The sequence below is a fragment of the Dendrobates tinctorius genome, unplaced genomic scaffold (genome assembly GCF_039654945.1).
Source record: "Dendrobates tinctorius isolate UK_male_01 unplaced genomic scaffold, ASM3965494v1 ptg000250l, whole genome shotgun sequence".
In the NCBI taxonomy this organism is placed as follows: domain Eukaryota; kingdom Metazoa; phylum Chordata; class Amphibia; order Anura; family Dendrobatidae; genus Dendrobates; species Dendrobates tinctorius.
Window position 1 is genome coordinate 26,881,179 of NW_027361917.1, and position 18,311 is coordinate 26,899,489.

At 43.2% G+C, this 18,311-nt stretch overlaps 1 protein-coding gene across 3 annotated transcripts in view; it reads left to right on the forward strand.

Annotated features, from left to right (window-relative positions):
* LOC141063508 (interferon-induced, double-stranded RNA-activated protein kinase-like) overlaps positions 1–18,311 on the forward strand; it is a 253,146-nt gene that overhangs the window by 108,112 nt on the left and 126,723 nt on the right. For all 3 annotated transcript variants that reach the window (XM_073557589.1, XM_073557588.1, XM_073557590.1), the window contains 3 exons: positions 1,199–1,263; positions 9,131–9,206; positions 11,734–11,777. In XM_073557589.1, coding sequence (XP_073413690.1) covers positions 1,199–1,263; positions 9,131–9,206; positions 11,734–11,777 — 185 coding nt within the window. The remainder of the gene's footprint in view (positions 1–1,198; positions 1,264–9,130; positions 9,207–11,733; positions 11,778–18,311) is intronic.

The window sequence follows — 18,311 nt, forward strand, 5'->3', positions numbered from 1 at the left end:
CTCGGCCTTGTCCGTCCTGTTCCAGTGTAAGATTGCTTCCAAACCACAGGTGAGAACGTTTTTATCAGCGAGTCTCCTTTGTGGTTCCTCCCTATAGAGCACCCCTAGACGCTTGTGAGGGGTCTCAGAAGGTACACGTCAAGGACGGCGTTTTTTCGTCAGACGGACACGCTGTTTGTGCTCCCGGAGGGGCATCGGAAGGGATTGGCCGCTTCTAAGTCGACAATAGCCAGATAGATTCTGTCGGCTATTAAAGAAGCTTACCGCATCAGGGGAAAGCCTATTCCAGCAGGGATCAAGGCACACTCCACTCGGTCAGTAGGTGCCTCGTGGGCCAATCAACATCAAGCGTCTGCGGAGCAGGTTTGCAAAGCGGCAACCTGGTCTAGCCTGCACACTTTCTCAAAGCATTATAATGTCCATACTCAGGCATCAGCAAATGCGGGCCTAGGTAGACGAATCTTGCAGGCAGCAGTAGCATACCTTTAGACAGCTGGTGTCGGGAGTTTACTCTGTTATGATGTTATTTCCCACCCAGGGACTGCTCTGGGACATCCCACGGTCCTGTGTCCCCCAATGTGGCAAAGGATAAATAGGGATTTTTGTGTACTCACCGTTAAATCCTTTTCTCCGAGCTACTCATTGGGGTACACAGCATCCACCCTTTTTGGCCTGTTGCCCATGTTGGTTTCTTGTTGACATGTAGTACCTATTGTTAATGTTGTTATCCTCCTACTGCTTGGTCACTGAACTGGTTCGATCCAGAGCCAGTGGGTTGTGTATACTGCAGAGGAGGAGCTAATCCTTTTTGTATTCACTCAGTGTCAGCCTCCTAGTAGCAGCAGCATACACCCACGGTCCTGTTTCCCCCAATGAGTGGCTCGGAGAAAAGGATTTTACGGTGAGTACACAAAAATCCCTATTTCTTTCTCTTCCTTTATACTGATAAATTAATGTTCAGTGTATTTTACCTGCACAAATCCACAGGCCATGTAGACTCATATTAAAAAGAAAGCATTGCTAATTTTATTAGCATTTTTTCTCTGTTGCGTCCATATAGACACAGAATGGTAAGTTTGCACAGGGCAATGTTTGGGATTACCCTGCAGTATGTCACATAGCGGTTTTCCATAGAAGTATGCTAATAAAAAGCTCAATCTCAGAATGATCCAGCATAATAACTTTTCAATTATTCCAGTTGCAACAGATACCAGGGCTCGATGGTATAGAAGAAGCCGAGGAAAATAGTTCCAATTCTGAAAGGTAATTAATTTTCCATTATAGGACATATGCTTCCCCTAGTTCTCTGAACTTAACCCCTTCACGACCTTTGACGCCACGTAGGCGTCATGAAAAGTCGTGCCAGAACGACCCATGACGCCTATGTGGCGTCATGACTTTAAAGCCCCCCTGCGGGTCAGGTGACCTAGGTCACTGAAAGGTCACCCGACCCGCAGATACAGGGGGCTTTGTTCTTCGCCACAGGGGGCGTGGCTTCGCCCCCACGTGGCTACGATCGCTCTGATTGGCTGTTAAAAGTGAAACAGCCAATCAGAGCGATAGTAATATTTCATCAATGAAAATTGATGAAATATTACAATCCAGCCATGGCCGATGCTGCTGTAGCATCGGACATGGCTGGAGACACCGATTCCACCCCCCCCACCGGCGATCGCCCCCCCCCGCAACTGAATGACAGCGGCGATCTGCCGCCGCTGTCATCATCTGCCCCCTCCCATTCCCTCTGCTCCCCACCAGATTCCGATAACCCCCTCACCTCCCCCGGCACCTTCTAAGTCCCCCTGTCGCTCCCGGTGTCCGGCGGGTCCGGTTCTTGGGCGCCGCCATCTTAGAAAATGGCCGGCTGCAGATTCCATTCTTTCATTTTGATCACTCTCACAGTGATCAAAATGAAAGAAAAAGTAAATAAACCCCCCGATTATCACCCCCATAGGTAGGCACAACTAATAAAATAAAGAAAATATTTTTATTTTTATTTTTCCATTAGGGATAGGGTTAGGGTTGAAAAGAGGGTTAGGGTTGAAAAGAGGGTTAGGGTTAGGGTTGGAAAGAGGGTTAGGGTTGGAAAGAGGGTTAGGGTTAGGGTTGGAAAGAGGGTTAGGGTTAGGATTGGAAAGAGGGTTAGGGTTGGAAAGAGGGTTAGGGTTGGAAAGAGGGTTAGGGTTGAATTAGGGTTAGGGTTGGAATTAGGGTTAGGGTTGGAATTAGGGTTAGGGTTGGAATTAGCGTTAGAATTAGGGTTAGCGTTGGAATTAGGGTTAGGCTTGTGGTTAGGGATGTGTTGGGGTTAGGGTTGGAGTTAGAATTGAGGGGTTTCCACTGTTTAGGCATATCAGGGGGTCGCCAAACGTGACATGGTGCAACCATTGATTCCAGCCAATTTTGCGTTCAAAAAGTCAAACGGTGCTCCCTCCCTTCCAAGCCCTGACGTGTGCCCAAACAGTGGTTTACCCCAACATATGAGGTATCAGCGTACTCAGGAAAAATTGCACAACAACTTTTGGGGACTAATTTCTCGTGTTACCCTTGGGAAAATAAAAAATTGGGGGCTAAAAAATTATTTTTGTGGAAAAAAATGATTTTTTCATTTTCACGTCTCTGCATTATAAACTTCTGTGAAGCACTTGGGGGTTCAAAGTGCTCACAACACATCTTACATACGTTCCTTGGAAGGTCTAGTTTCCAAAATGGGGTCACTTGTGGGGGGTTTCCACTGTTTAGGCACATCAGGGGCTCTGCAAACGTAATGACGACCGCAGACTATTCCATCAAAGTCTGCATTTCAAAACGTCACTACTTCCATTCCGAGCCTTGACGTGTGCCCAAACAATGGTTCCCCCCCACATATGGGGTACCAGCATACTCAGGACAAACTGGACAACAACTTTTGGGGTCCAATTTCTCCTGTTACCCTTGTGAAAATAAAAAATTGCGGGCTAAAAGATCATTTTTTGAGGAAAAAAAAGATTTTTTATTTTCACGGTTCTGCGTTATAAAATTCTGTGAAGCACTTGGGGGTTCAAAGTGCTGCTCACCACACATCTAGATAAGTTCCTTGGTGGTCTAGTTTCCAAAATGAGGTCACTTGTGGGGGGTTTCCACTGTTTAGGCACATCAGAGGCTCTGCAAACGTAACATGATGCCCGCAGACCATTCGATCAAGTCGGTATTTCAAAACGTCACTACTTCCCTTCCGAGCCCCGACGTGTGCCCAAACAATGGTCCCTCCCCACATATGGGGTATCAGCGAACTCAGGACAAACTGGACAACAACTTTTGGGGTCCAATTTCTCCTGTTACCCTTGTGAAAATAAAAAATTGCGAGCTAAAAATTCACTTTTTGAGGAAAAAAAAGATTTTTTATTTTCATGGCTCTGCGTTACAATCTTCTGTGAAGCACTTCGGGGTTCAAGGTGCTCACCACACATCTAGATAAGTTCCTTGGGGGGGTCTAGTTTCCAAAATGGGGTCACTTGTGGGGGGTTTCCACAGTTTAGGTACATCAAGGGCTCTGCAAATGTAACATGATGCCCGCAGACCATTCCATCAAAGTCAGCATTTCAAAATGTCACTACTTCCCTGGTGAGCCCCAACGTGTGCCCAAACAGTGGTTCCCCCCACATATGGGGTACCAGCGTACTCAGGACAAACTGGACAACAACTTTTGTGGTCCAATTTATCCTAGTACCCTTGTGAAAATAAAAAATTGGCAACTAAAAAAAATTTTTTTTAGGAAAAAAAAAGATTTTTTATTTTCACTGCTCTGCATTATAAACTTCTGTGAATCACCTCGGGGCTCAAAGTGCTCACTATGCATCTAGATAGGTTCCTTAGGGGGTCTAGTTTCCAAAATGGGGTCATTTGTGGGGGAGCTCCTAAGTTTAGGCACACAGGGGCTCTCCAAACACGACATGGTGTCCGCTAACGATTGGAGCTAATTTTCATTTCAAAAAGTCAAATGGCGCTCATTCCCTTCTGCGCCCTGCCGTGCACCCAAACAGTGCCCCCCCCCCCACATATGGGGTACCAGCATACTCAGGACAATCTGGACAACTTTTTTGGTCCAATTTCTCCTGTTACCCTTGTGAAAATAAAAAATAGCGTGCTAAAAAAATCATTTTTGAGGAAAAAAATGATTTTTTATATTCACTGCTCTATGTTATAAACTTTTGTGAAGCACTTGGGGGTTCAAAGTGCTCACTACACATCTAGATAAGTTCCTTAAGGGGTCTAGTTTCCAAAATGGTGTCACTTGTGGGGGAGCTCCAATGTTTAGGCACACAGGGGCTCTCCAAACGCGACATGGTGTCCGATAACGATTGGAGCTAATTTTCCATTCAAAAAGTCAAATGGCGCTCCTTCCCTTCCGGGCCCTGCCGTGCACCCAAACAGTGGTTTATGACCACATATGAGGTATCGGTGTGCTCAGGAGAAATTGCCCAACAAATTTTAGGATCCATTTTATCCTGTTGCCCATGTGAAAATGAAAAAACTGAGGATAAAAGATAATTTTTGTGAAAAAAAAGTACTTTTTTTTTTACGGATCAATTTGAGAAGCACCTGGGGGTTCAAAGTGATCACTATGCATCTAGATAAGTTCCTTGGGGGGTCTAGTTTCCAAAATGGGGTCACTTGTGGGGGAGCTCCAGTGTTTAGGCACACAGCGACTCTCCAAACGCGACATGGCAAGCGCTAAATATTCCAGCATATTTTCCATTCAAAAAGTCAAATGGCGCTCCTTCCCTTCTGAGCCCTGCCGTGTGCCCAAACAGTGGTTTATGACCACATATGAGGTATCGGTGTACTCAGGGGAAATTGCCCAACAAATTTTAGGATCCATTTTATCCTGTTGCCCATGTGAAAATGAAAAAATTGATGCTGAAAGAAAATTTTTGTTGGAAAAATTAAAATGTCCATTTTTTCCTTCCATGTTGCTTTAGTTCCTGTGAAACACCTAAAGGGTTAATAATCTTCTTGAATGTAGTTTTGAGTAGCTTGAGGGGTGCAGTTTTTAGAATGGTGTCACTTTTGGGTATTTTCTGCCATATAGACCCCTCAAAGTGACTTCAAATGTGAGGTGGTCCCTAAAAAAAATGGTTTTGTAAATTTTGTTGTAAAAATGAGAAATCACTGGTCAACTTTTAACCCTTATAACTTCCTAACAAAAAATATTTTGCTTCCAAAATTGTGCTGATGTAAAGTAGACATGTGGGAAATGTTATTTAGTAACTATTTTGTGTCACATAACTCTCTAGTTTAACAGAATAAAAATTCAAACTTTGAAAATTGCGAAATTTTCAAAATTTTCGCCAAATTTCTGATTTTTTCACTAATAAACGCAAAAATTATCGATCTAAATTTACCACTAACATGAAGCCCAATATGTCACGAAAAAACAATCTCAGAATCGCTAGGATGCGTTGAAGCGTTCCAGAGTTATTACCTCATAAAGGGACACTGGTCAGAATTGCAAAAAATGGCCAAGTCATTAAGGTCAAAATAGGCTGGGTCATGAAGGGGTTAAAAGGGTTGGTCACTTTCTGCTACAAACTCTGAAATGATATAAAATGTGGTGAACAGTATGGAAGACCCTACCTCCCTCATTTCTTACTACAGCACCCCAGGTACAGAACCCCTTGCTCACCATAGTATTTGTGTGTAAAGAGTTTATACCAGTGGTCACTGCATTCAAAGACCTCAAGGTGGGGGTGGTCACATAATTCATCCAAACGATCTTCTGCCTGGCTGTGTCCTCCTCTGCACAGACGATAAAACATTCAGATACAGACTTATTTCTTACTTATTTTCACCATCATTGTGCCACCTCCATGCCCTGACATACTTCACATGGATTACATATACCTCCACATTATAATTTAAAGGGAAGGTGCCGTGTTTTTTCATAATTTAATGTAAAAAAGAAAATAGTATAAAAAGATATTGATCCCTAAGCTTGACTCAGTGGTGTGTATGGTTTTTTTTTTTTACTGTATTAATGCAGCCACTGGGGGCTGCTATCTTACCCTTTCCGTGCTCATTTACGGCAGTCCCTGGGCGTAAGAGAGAACAGTCGGCTTCCGACCCTATTTGTATAATTGCAGCAGCATTAGCTGTGAACTGGGCACGCCTCTGTGGGCAGCTCAATTCACAGCTGTAGGTGTAGCCAGGCGCCATCTTATTAGAACCCAGTGCTTTCCTTTTAGCTCCATTTACACTCTATTGCAAGCCCTGGATGCTGTACTGTTCCAGCATAACAGGGCTTGGATGTTAACTCTTCACATACCAGCTGCAGGAGAGGATGCAGGACGAGCTCCTGGAGACCGATCTGCTCTTTCCAAAACACCCGACCAGCTGCTGCCCCTGCTCTTTCAAAACACTTGGCCATCTGCTAGACATGTAATGCTCTCCTATGTGATACTGACTGCTGAGCCGTGTATCTAATCCTCTCCTGTGTGATACTGTCTGCTGATCCGTGTATCTAATCCTCTCCTGTGTGATACTGACGGCTGATCCATGTATCTAATCCTATCCTGTGTGATTCTGACTGCTGAGCTGTGTATCTAATCCTCTCCTGTGTGATACTGTCTGCTGATCCGTGTATCTAATCCTATCCTGTGTGATACTGATGACTGAGCTGTGTATCTAATCCTCTCCTGTGTGATACTGTCTACTAACCTGTGTATCTAAGCCTATCCTGTGTGACACTGACTGCTGAGTTGTGTATCTAATCCTCTCCTGTGTGATACTGTCTTCTGATCTGTGTATCTAATCCTATGTGATACTGACTGCTGAGCCGTGTATCTAATCCTATCCTGTGTGATGCTGACTGCTGAGCAGTGTACCTAATCCTATTCTGTGTGATACCGACTGCTGATCCCTGTATCTAATCCTATCCTGTGTGATACTGTGTGCTGAGCTGTGTATCTAATCCTCTCCTGTGTGATACTGATTGCTGATCCGTGTACCTAATCCTATCCTGTGTGATACTGACTGCTGAGCCGTGTATCTAATCCTATCCTTTGTGATACTGTCTGCTGATCCGTGTATCTAATCCTATCCTGTGTGATACCGACTGTGGAGCAGTGTATCTAATCCTCTCCTGTGTGATACTGACTGCTGAGCCGTGTATCTAATCCTCTCCTGTGTGATACTGACTGCTGAGCCGTGTATATAATCCTATCCTATGTGATACTGACGGCTGAGCTGTGTATCTAATCCTCTCCTGTGTGATACTGTCTGCTGACCTGTGTATCTAATCCTATCCTGTGTGATACTGTCTTCTGAGCCGTATATCTAATCCTATCCCGTGTGTTATTGCTCTCCTGAAATACTCTGTGCTGCTGTCACCCTGCTGGTTTTCTGTCTGCTCTACATGGTGGTGTTGTGTATGATCTATATGGCGGCATTATGTGTGAAGTATATGGTGGTATTATGTGAGAACACTATGGCAGTATTATCTGCTAAAAGGGGATCCATTCTAGGGTGGTTCTGGCTGAGCACCTGCACACAGGTCAGGGGAAATAGTTAGGTGCAGACAGGGGAGGGCTGGTGAGGCAGCTGAAGAGAGAGGTCTCATTTTTATCGTTACTGAATGGCTCCATTTCCCCCCATCCTGCTTCCCAGGGTCACGCCGGACTGCGCCTGTCGCCTCGCTTTCACACATCGCCAGGACAGGATCTGAGGAGGGGAATGGGGTCTTTGCATGCAAAGTCTGGGTCAGAACAGGCCATCAGTCAGCAGAAATGTTTCCTGGATTTCTGTGGTGCTGTCACCCTGCTTCTCCCCCATATATCTCCCTCTGTGCCCCCCATAGACCAGCACACTGCCCTCCTGAAATACTCTGTGCTGCTGTACCCTGGTCCCAGAATCCTTGCTGCCTGCCATCCTCGGTGACCGAAGACCCCATTCCTCTCCTCAGATCCTGTCCTGGCGATGTGTGAAAGCGAGGCGATGGGCCTTATATATGGTGGAAGGAACAGGGTGACAGCAGCACAGAGTATTTCAGGAGAGCAGTGCGCTGGTCTATGGGGGCACCCTGTTCGGTGCCAGGGATTGTACATAGAGCGCTGTGTTTTATACACATGGATGGACCGTCTTCTTGTCTGCTCCACAGAAATCCAGGAAACATGTCTGCTGATTGATGGCCTGTTCTGATCCAGACTTTGCATGCAAAGACACTCAGTAACTTTGCAGGTCCCATCAAAATGGCTGCTCACTGTGTTCCTAAATGTCATCCTCTCTTTTCCCTTAGCAAACACCCAGAAGGGGAGGAGAGGAGTGACACCACACCCATGTCAGCAGATTCCGCCCATAATTACTGCAGGGCAGTAATGTGAGCTAGGTGTACACTAGGTTTTTGTGCCAAGTTTCAGTAGCTGCTCCCCCTAATGTTAACAAGTGGAAATGCCAAACTTTTTAAAATTATTTTTCAAATTTTACAAAATTAAAAACAAATGATAATATTTTTTAAGAAAATGTAAACATTAATTCTTTACATTTTTTTAATTGCTGAAAATTTTTTTTTGGATGGCACCTTCCCTTTAAAGTAAGAGTTAAACCCCCCATATTTCCTAGATGAAGTCCTTGAAAGATGTCATTTTAAAATATGGGTCAGTTCTTGGTGGCTACTCAACACCTCCTGACAAGTTCAGTTTCCAAAAAGGGATATTTTGAGGGTTTCCACTATGCAAGAATAAGTTATTGATCAGTGGGATTGGCCTCACTGATGGGCAGAACATGACATTTTTATCCCCGGCAGGGCACCTTTATTCCAGTTAGACTGGAGTAGCAGGTTAGATGCCCAATCGTCCTGCCATTCATTTGCTATGGGGCTGCTGGGAAAAGCCCAGTACAGCGCTTGGCAGCCCCTTAGGTAGTGAATGGAGCGATGATTGAGTTTCTGACCTGCTACTCCATTGTGACAAGGATAAAAGTGCCCTGTTCTGCCATTCAGGCGGATCACAGTGATCAGTACCTATGGATAGGTCATCACTTGCTTTCGTTGAACAATCCCATTTACCATTTCATTGTTTAATTGTTGGGGAAGAGAGGTTTTATCAACTACTGCTGAACAAACCCGAAATATATAAATCTGCATTTATTATTGTAGTTCTGAAGACCACTTTTCTTCAAGTGAGCAAAAGCCAGAAAGTGAACCTGTACAGCCAGAGAGCAGCAATTCCCAGGTATTGTAAAATACGCATGCTCCGTACCAATAGAAGGTTTTCAACTTTGACACTGATCGAAAAGACTCAAAACTTAAACTTAAGAGACTACTCTATAAGTGACATTTATTAGAATAACTAATGTCATAATGAATGCATAAATATTCACCCCATTTGAGTGTGAATTAGTGACTTTTATTCTTCATCTACAATGGGGTCAGTTTGGGGTTTTTCTGCTATTCTGGCACCTTGCGGGCAATATTTGCGGAGCCCGAAACTATTCTAGTAAAGTCTGTGCTCCAAAAGCTAAATGGCGCTCCTTCCTTCTCAACCCTGACGTGTGGCCTAACAGTAATTTCTAACTACATATGGGTTAGTGCCGCGATCAGGAGAAATTGCACAATAAATTATGAGGTCCAGTTTCACCTAATAACTCTTGTGTACCTGACAAATTACATTTTTACTACTAAAATATCTTATTTCTACGTCTCAATTTTATAAAATTCTGTGAGACACTCATGGGTTCAAAATACTGGCTACGCACCTAGAAGACGTCCTTAGGCAGTTAACTTTCCAATATGGGATCACTTGGGGGGGGTTCTGCTCTTTTGGCACCTTAAGGGTTAGCTAATGGAGCCCACAATCTATTCAAATGGACTCTGCATTCTAAAAGCCAAGTATTTTTCCATCCGATCCCTGACATGTGCTTAAACAGTAGTTTACTGCCACATTCGGGAGAAATTGCATAAAAAATGTGGAGTCCAATTTCTCCCATTACCTCAAGTCTAAATGATAAATTTGGTCCTAAAACAGTACTTCAGAAGAAAAAAATTTTTTTGTCCTCACATCTAATTGTTATAAAGTTTTGTGAATCACCTGTTGCTTAAAAATGCTCAGTGTACCCCTAGGTTTATTCCTTGAGGGGTATATTTATCAAAAATGGGGTCACTTGTGGGGGATTTATGCTGTTTTTTTCATGTTAGAGGTTTTCCAAATGCAACATTGCGTTCACAATCTATTCCAGACAAATAATGCTCCTTTCTTTCCTAGCCCTAACATGTGCCCAAAGAGAAGTTTTTGACCACATATGGGGTATCAACGCATTCAGGAGTAATTATGTAACAAATTATGGGGTCCGTTTTCACCTATTACCCATTGTGAAAATTACAAATTTGGGGCTAAAACAACATTTTCATGAAAAAAATGAAATATGTCCATATGATGACCTAATGTTATCATATGTGCTTTGGGTAGTACTTGTTGGTTCAAAATGCTTGCTATACAACTGCATAAATCCTTGAGGGGTGTAGTTTCCAAAATGAGATCCCTTGTGGGAGGTTTCCATTGTTTAGACACATCAGGAGCTCTCTAAATGAGACATGACGCCTGCAGACCATTCTATCAAAGTCTGCGTTCCAAAAGTCGCTCCTTTCTTTTCGAGCCCTGCCGTGTGCCCAAACAGTAGTTTTCCCCAACATATGGGGTATCGGCGTACTCAGGAGAAATTGCACAATAAATTTTGGGGTCCATTTTATCCTGTTACCTTTTGTGAAAACAAAAAAATGAGGCTAAAAATACATTTTTGTGGGAAAAAAACTAGATTTTTTTTTCATGGCACTATGTTCTAAATTTCTGTGAAGAACCTAGGGGTTTAAGGTGCTTGCCACACATCTAGATACATTCCTTCAGAGGTCTAGGTTCCAAAATTGGGTTACTTGTGGGGGATTTCCACTATTTAGGCACATTAGGTGCTATCCAAATGCAACATGGCTTCCACTATCGATTACAGCCATTTTGCTTTCAAAAAGTCAAAGTGTTCCTTCCCTTCCGAGCTTTGCCGTGCGCCAAAACAATATTTTTCCCCCACCTATGGGGTATTGGCGTACTCGGGAGAAATTGGACAACAGATTTTGGGGTCTATTTCATCCTGTTACCCATGTGAAAATAAAAAAATTGGGGCTAAGGTAAAATTTTGTGGAAAAAGTAAAATGTTCGTATTTTTCCTTTCTCATTGCTTTAGTTCATGTCAAGCACCTGAAGTGTTAGTATACTTCTTGAATGTGGTTTTGAGGACTTTGATGGGTGCTGTTTTCTGAATGGTGTCACTTTTGGGTATTTTCTGTGATATAGACATCTCAAAACCACAATTGCTCATTTTGCCTTTTTACCCAGATAATTATTCCATTTTCTCTGTGCTATATAGCAACAGAAAGTCTCTTTTGCCTGCATATATCATTCCCCTCTTCACCTCCTGACCCAGCTGCTCTCTCCTCCCTGCCAGGGACTTTGGCAGTGACTTATGACTTATGACAGGGAGAATTGACCTCCTGTTTCTACATAAAGCTTAGAAGGATTCAGCTAGTCAATTTTTAATGATGTGGTGTCATAAACCTATTTGAAAAAAAAAAAGAATTAGCTGGGTAGAAGGGAAATTATTTCCCCCCCCAAAGATGTCAATATCCTTTTAAGTAATTCTCACCAGAAGCTGACTTTCCCATATTTTGATGCTTTGTGAATAATGTGTTACCTATGTATCTTCTTCTTTCAGTCTTTATCCAATGAAACCTCATCTGGACCAAGCAAACCACAGAGGTGAGCTCATTTCATCTTTCTGAAATTAATTGAATGGTCACTGACATGTTAACAAACTTTGCATAAATCAATAGTACAGGCGAAAATAAGATACTTATACCATCTAGTTCAAAGTGAGGTGTCAGGCTATACCGCCTATTATACTCTGTGGAGAGTAAAAGAGCAAGAAGGAGTGACGAGCACTCGGCACAGTAAGAGACCAGGCAGACAATGTCAGTTTGTAGTACAGCTTCAAGCAAACTTATTTTACTTCAATTATGAACTCACAACCACACAACTTTTTACTGCTGTAAAATATTCCACTTGCTGCTTCTGTAAGTGTGTTACCGGAATCAATCTCTCTGTGTCTACAGTATATGGGAGACATTAGAGAAGCAAGTCACCATCCTCTGGATTAGAGACACCTGAAATATGGAGATAGAGCCTGCAGAGGGAAGACTGATGAAAAATTCAGGAAATAAGTCACATTATGACCAGAAATAGTGTTACTTTTACACAAACATGACAACTTATTTTGAAATGTACCTGTAATGACAGATATGCTTTAACAGGTTTGGCCACTTTTTGCTAAAAACTATGAAATGACAAACTTACTGTGCACAGGGATGGAAGACCCTAGCCCCCTTATTTTTTACTTGGAGAGCTTGAGGTGCCTAAACAGTGGAACCCCCCCACAAATGACCCCATTTTGGAAAATACACACCTCAAGGACTTTATCTAGATGTGTGGTGAGCAACTTGAACCCGCAGAGGCTTCCCAGAATTTTATAATGTTGAGCGGTTAAAATAAAAAAAAAAACATTTTTCCCACAAAAATGTTGTTTTAGCCCCAATTTTATATATTTTCAGAAGGATAACTGGAGATAATAGATGCCAAAATCTGTTGTGCAATATTTCCAGAGTACGCTGATACCCCCATACAGTGGGGCAAAAAAGTATTTAGTCAGTCAGCAATAGTGCAAGTTCCACCACTTAAAAAGATGAGAGGCGTCTGTAATTTACATCATAGGTAGACCTCAACTATGGGAGACAAACTGAGAAAAAAAAATCCAGAAAATCACATTGTCTGTTTTTTTTTTCATTTTATTTGCATATTATGGTGGAAAATAAGTATTTGGTCAGAAACAAAATTTCATCTCAATACTTTGTGATCTATCCTTTGTTGGCAATGACAGAGGTCAAACGTTTTCTGTAAGTCTTCACAAGGTTGCCACACACTGTTGTTGGTATGTTGGCCCATTCCTCCATGCAGATCTCCTCTAGAGCAGTGATGTTTTTGGCTTTTCGCTTGGCAACACGGACTTTCAACTCCCTCCAAAGGTTTTCTATAGGGTTGAGATCTGGAGACTGGCTAGGCCACTCCAGGACCTTGAAATGCTTCTTACGAAGCCACTCCTTCGTTGCCCTGGCGGTGTGCTTTGGATCATTGTCATGTTGAAAGACCCAGCCACGTTTCATCTTCAATGCCCTTGCTGATGGAAGGAGGTTTGCACTCAAAATCTCACGATACATGGCCCCATTCATTCTTTCATGTACCCGGATCAGTCGTCCTGGCCCCTTTGCAGAGAAACAGCCCCAAAGCATGATGTTTCCACCACCATGCTTTACAGTAGGTATGGTGTTTGATGGATACAACTCAGTATTCTTTTTCCTCCAAACACGACAAGTTGGGTTTCTACCAAACAGTTCCAGTTTGGTTTCATCAGACCATAGGACATTCTCCCAAAACTCCTCTGGATCATCCAAATGCTCTCTAGCAAACTTCAGACGGGCCCGGACATGTACAGGCTTAAGCAGTGGGACACGTCTGGCACTGCAGGATCTGAGTCCATGGTGGCGTAGTGTGTTACTTATGGTAGGCCTTGTTACATTGGTCCCAGCTCTCTGCAGTTCATTCACTAGGTCCCCCCGCGTGGTTCTGGGATTTTTGCTCACCGTTCTTGTGATCATTCTGACCCCACGGGGTGGGATTTTGCGTGGAGCACCAGATCGAGGGAGATTATCAGTGGTCTTGTATGTCTTCCATTTTCTAATTATTGCTCCCACAGTTGATTTCTTCACTCCAAGCTGGTTGGCTATTGCAGATTCAGTCTTCCCAGCCTGGTGCAGGGCTACAATTTTGTTTCTGGTGTCCTTTGACAGCTCTTTGGTCTTCACCATAGTGGAGTTTGGAGTCAGACTGAGGGTGTGCACAGGTGTCTTTTTATACTGATAAGTTTAAACAGGTGCCATTACTACAGGTAATGAGTGGAGGAAAGAGGAGACTCTTAAAGAAGAAGTTACAGGTCTGTGGGAGCCAGAAATCTTGTTTGCTTGTTTCTGACCAAATACTTATTTTCCACCATAATATGCAAATAAAATGAAAAAAAAACAGACAATGTGATTTTCTGGATTTTTTTTTCTCAGTTTGTCTCCCATAGTTGAGGTCTACCTATGATGTAAATTACAGACGCCTCTCATCTTTTTAAGTGGTGGAACTTGCACTATTGCTGACTGACTAAATACTTTTTTGCCCCACTGTATTTGTTGGAAAATAACTGCTTGGACGCACAGCAGGGCTGGAAAGGGAATGAGCGCCATTTTGGCTGAAATAGGTTGCTGATACCATGTCACATTTGAAGAGTCTCTGACATGTCAGAACAGGAGAAACCTCCACAAGTGATCCTACTTTGTAAATTACGCCCCTCAAGGAATTCATCTAGGGGAGTAGTAAGTATTTTTAACTGTCAGATGATTCACAAATTAGTATAACATCAGGTTGAGTAAATAAAATATTACTATTTTTCCAGTAAAATGGTGCCTTGACCCCAAGTTTGCAATTTTGGAAATGGGTAATATGAGAAAGTGAACAGTACAATTTGTTCCGCAATTTCTCCTGAGTACTTTAATGCCTCATAAGTAGAGTTGAGCGAAACGGGTTGGTCAAATTCATAAGTCGCCGACTTTCGTTAAAGTCGGGTTTCACCGATCGAAACCCGATCATAGCGTGAGGTCGGCCATGAGGTCGCCGACCCGTGTGCCAAAGTCGCGTTTCCCATAATGCTTCCAGCGCCTTTTCTCAGCCAGTCATCAAGGACGCACACTGTGGGCAACGCTATGACATGGGCAGCCGCCACCACCATCTTAGAGAAGGGCATTCGTGTGATTGGTTTGCTTTGTGTGGCGTCACAGTGGCTATAAAAGCCCTGACCGCCGACCGTCATTTTATTCTGCCGATCTTAGCATAGGGAGAGGTTGCTGCCGCTGATTCTCAATAGGGAGAGTGTTAGGCAGCAAAGAAAAAAAATCTGTGCTTCTGCTGATAGCGATTTCAAATGTGCAGTTAGTGTGCAGTGACAGGGGAGGATTTTTGTGTGTGCAGCAGCGCTAGTGGTTATTAGGCTGCCTTATAAGGCTACCTGATAGCTGCATTGCTGTGTGCTCACTGCTGTGCAGACTGCTTTTTTCAAAGCAAAAATACTTTTATTCTGTTTTTCTGCACAGTTACAGAGCGTTCATTTTTTCACACACTGTATAGAGGTGTACGCTCCTGACACACTACCATGTACCGGCTGGTATCACGGACATATACATGCTATCTGTGTGTTACTCCTTAAAAAAATAGACAGATTTTAAATTTTCCATACATACACCATATAGAGCTGTCCACTTCTCAAACAGTATCATATATGCTGTTTGTATTGCGGTCAAATCTATACAGAGACAGTGTGTGTGTGTGAGACTCCGTAAATACATATACAGACATTTCAATTTTTCCATACACCGTATAGAGCTATACGCTTCTCAAACAGTATCGTATATCTGCTGTTTGATAACGGTCAAATCTATACAGAGACAGTGTGTGTGTGACTCAGGAAAATAATAGACAGCGATAATAGACAGAGATTTAAAATTCTCCATACATACACCATATAGAGCTGTCCGCTTCTCAAACAGTATCGTATATCTGCTGTTTGATCACGGTCAAATCTATACAGAGACAGCGTGTGTGTGCGACTCTGTAAAAAAAATAGACGGAGATTTAAAATTTTCCATACATGCACCGTATACAGCTGTCCGCTTCTCAAACAGTATTGTATATCTGCTGTTTGGATAGCGGTCAAATCTATACAGAGACAGCGTGTGTGTGTGTGAGACTCCGTAAATACATAGACGAACATTTCCATTTTTCCATACACCGTATAGAGCTGTCCACTTCGCAAACAGTATTGAATATCTGCTGTTTGAAAACGGTCAAATCTCTACAGAGACAGCGTGTGTGTGTGACTCCGGAAAAAATTAGACGGAGATTTAAAAGTTTCCATACATACACTGTATAGAGCTGTACTCTCCTCACACACTACCGTGTACCGGCTGGTATCACGGACAAATGCATGCTATCTGTGTGTGACTCCGTAAAAAGATAGACGGAAATTTTCATTTTTCCATACATACACGTATAGAGCTGTCCGCTTCTAATACAGTACCGTATATATGCTGTTTAGAATACGGTAAAATCCATACTGAGACAACGTTTGTGTGTGACTACGGAAAAAAATAGACGTAGATTTTCATTTTTCCATACATACACCGTATAGAGCTGTATGCTCCTCACACACTACCGTGTACCGGCTGGTATCACGGACAAATACATGCTATCTGTGTTTGACTCCGTAAAAAAATAGACGGAGATTTAAAATTTTCCATACATACACCGTATACAGCTGTCCGCTTCTCAAACAGTATCGTATATCTGCTGTTTGGATTACGGTCCAATCTATACAGAGACAGCGCGTGTGTGTGAGTCCATAAATACATAGACGAACATTTCCATTTTTCCATACACCGTATAGAGCTGTCCGCTTCTCTATCAGTATCGTATATCTGCTGTTGACTCCGTCAAAAAAATAGACGGGGATTTCAAATTTTCCATACATACATCGTATAGAGCTGTCCGCTTCTCAAACAGTATCGTATATCTGCCGTTTGTCTTACGGTCAAATCCATACAGAGACAGCGTGTGTGTGACTTTGTAAAAAAATAGACGGAGATTTAAAATTTTCCATACATACACCGTATAGAGCTGTACGCTCCTCACACACTACCGTGTACCGGCTGGTATCACGGACAAATACATGCTATATGTGTGTGAATCCATAAAAAAATAGACGGAGATTTTCATTTTTCCATACATACACCGTATAGAGCTGTCCGCTTCTGATACAGTACCATGTATCTGCTGGTTGGATTACGGTCAAATACATACTGGGAGAGCATCTGTGACTAAGGAAATATATACGGAGATTTAAATTTTTACCTACACCTTATACAGCTGTACGCTCCTCATACAGTACCATATATCTGCTGGTATTTTTGTTACATTTTCACAAACATGAGGAAGTATGGTGGAAGAGGCCGCGGTCGTGGGCGGGGGAGGCAGCTGGTACTGATGATGGTGGTGGTGCATCTGCTGGTTATGCCAAAAGCACAATAGCAGCTAAGGCAGGAGGTGTTGAACCTGAGGCATCGTCTGGCACAAGAAGGCCTGTAAGGTTCCCTTTTCTGGGAGTAAGAAAACCGCTTTTAAAGCCGGAGCATCAGGAACAGGTTTTGGTTTACATTGCCGTAACAGCCACCAGCTCTATTGCCTCCTCTTCTGAACCTTCAAAAACTGCAAGCACTGAGTCATCAGTGCAGGGTTCTGGTCAGGAACAACACCTTTCCTTGTGTCCTTCACCCCCACCAAAAGTGAAGGATGCGGCAGCCCACACTTCAGATTACTCCATGGAGCTCTTTTCACATACCATGCCTGAGTTATCCAGTCAAATCCTGAATTCCCCAGTCCAAGATGAATCTGACATTGAGTGCACTGATGCACAGCCACTGCTAGATGATTCTGCTGGTAAATTGACCCACAGCACTACATTGCCCTCGTAGTCTACTGAGCCAGAATCTGACCCTGATGAAACTCAGGTGCCCCTTCCTGCATACTATACCACCTTGCATGGTGACACAGAGGAAGGTGCAGATGAAATTGAAGAGGAGGTGATGGATGACCCAGTTGTTGACCCGGATTGGCATCCATTGGGGGAAGAGGGTGCTGCTAGCAATAGCTCAGATAAGGAGAAGGATCCGACATCGTAGCAGCGGTTATCTGGCAGGCCCGTAGCTGTCCAAAAACGTGGTACAAAAACCAAAAGAGTTGCAGGACAGCTTGGCCAGACTGTCAAATTAGCACAGCGTGCAAGCTCTGAAAATTTATACCATAGTAGGAAGAGTGCAGTGTGGCACTTCTTTGTCCAAAATCCTATTGATGAGGCAAAGGTTATCTGTAAGAAGTGCGGAAGGACCTTTAGCCGAGGGAAAAATCTCAGAAATTTGAATACCAGTTCCGTGCTTAGACATTTAACCACCATGCACTTGCAAGCGTGGACGGACTAGAAAACCTCAGGTACCACATGTGCACCTGCTCCGATTGAAGGTAGCCAGCAATGCTCCATCGCTTCCCCCACTGTAAGCCCACCGCCACCGGTAAGCACACCAGCAATAAATGTTG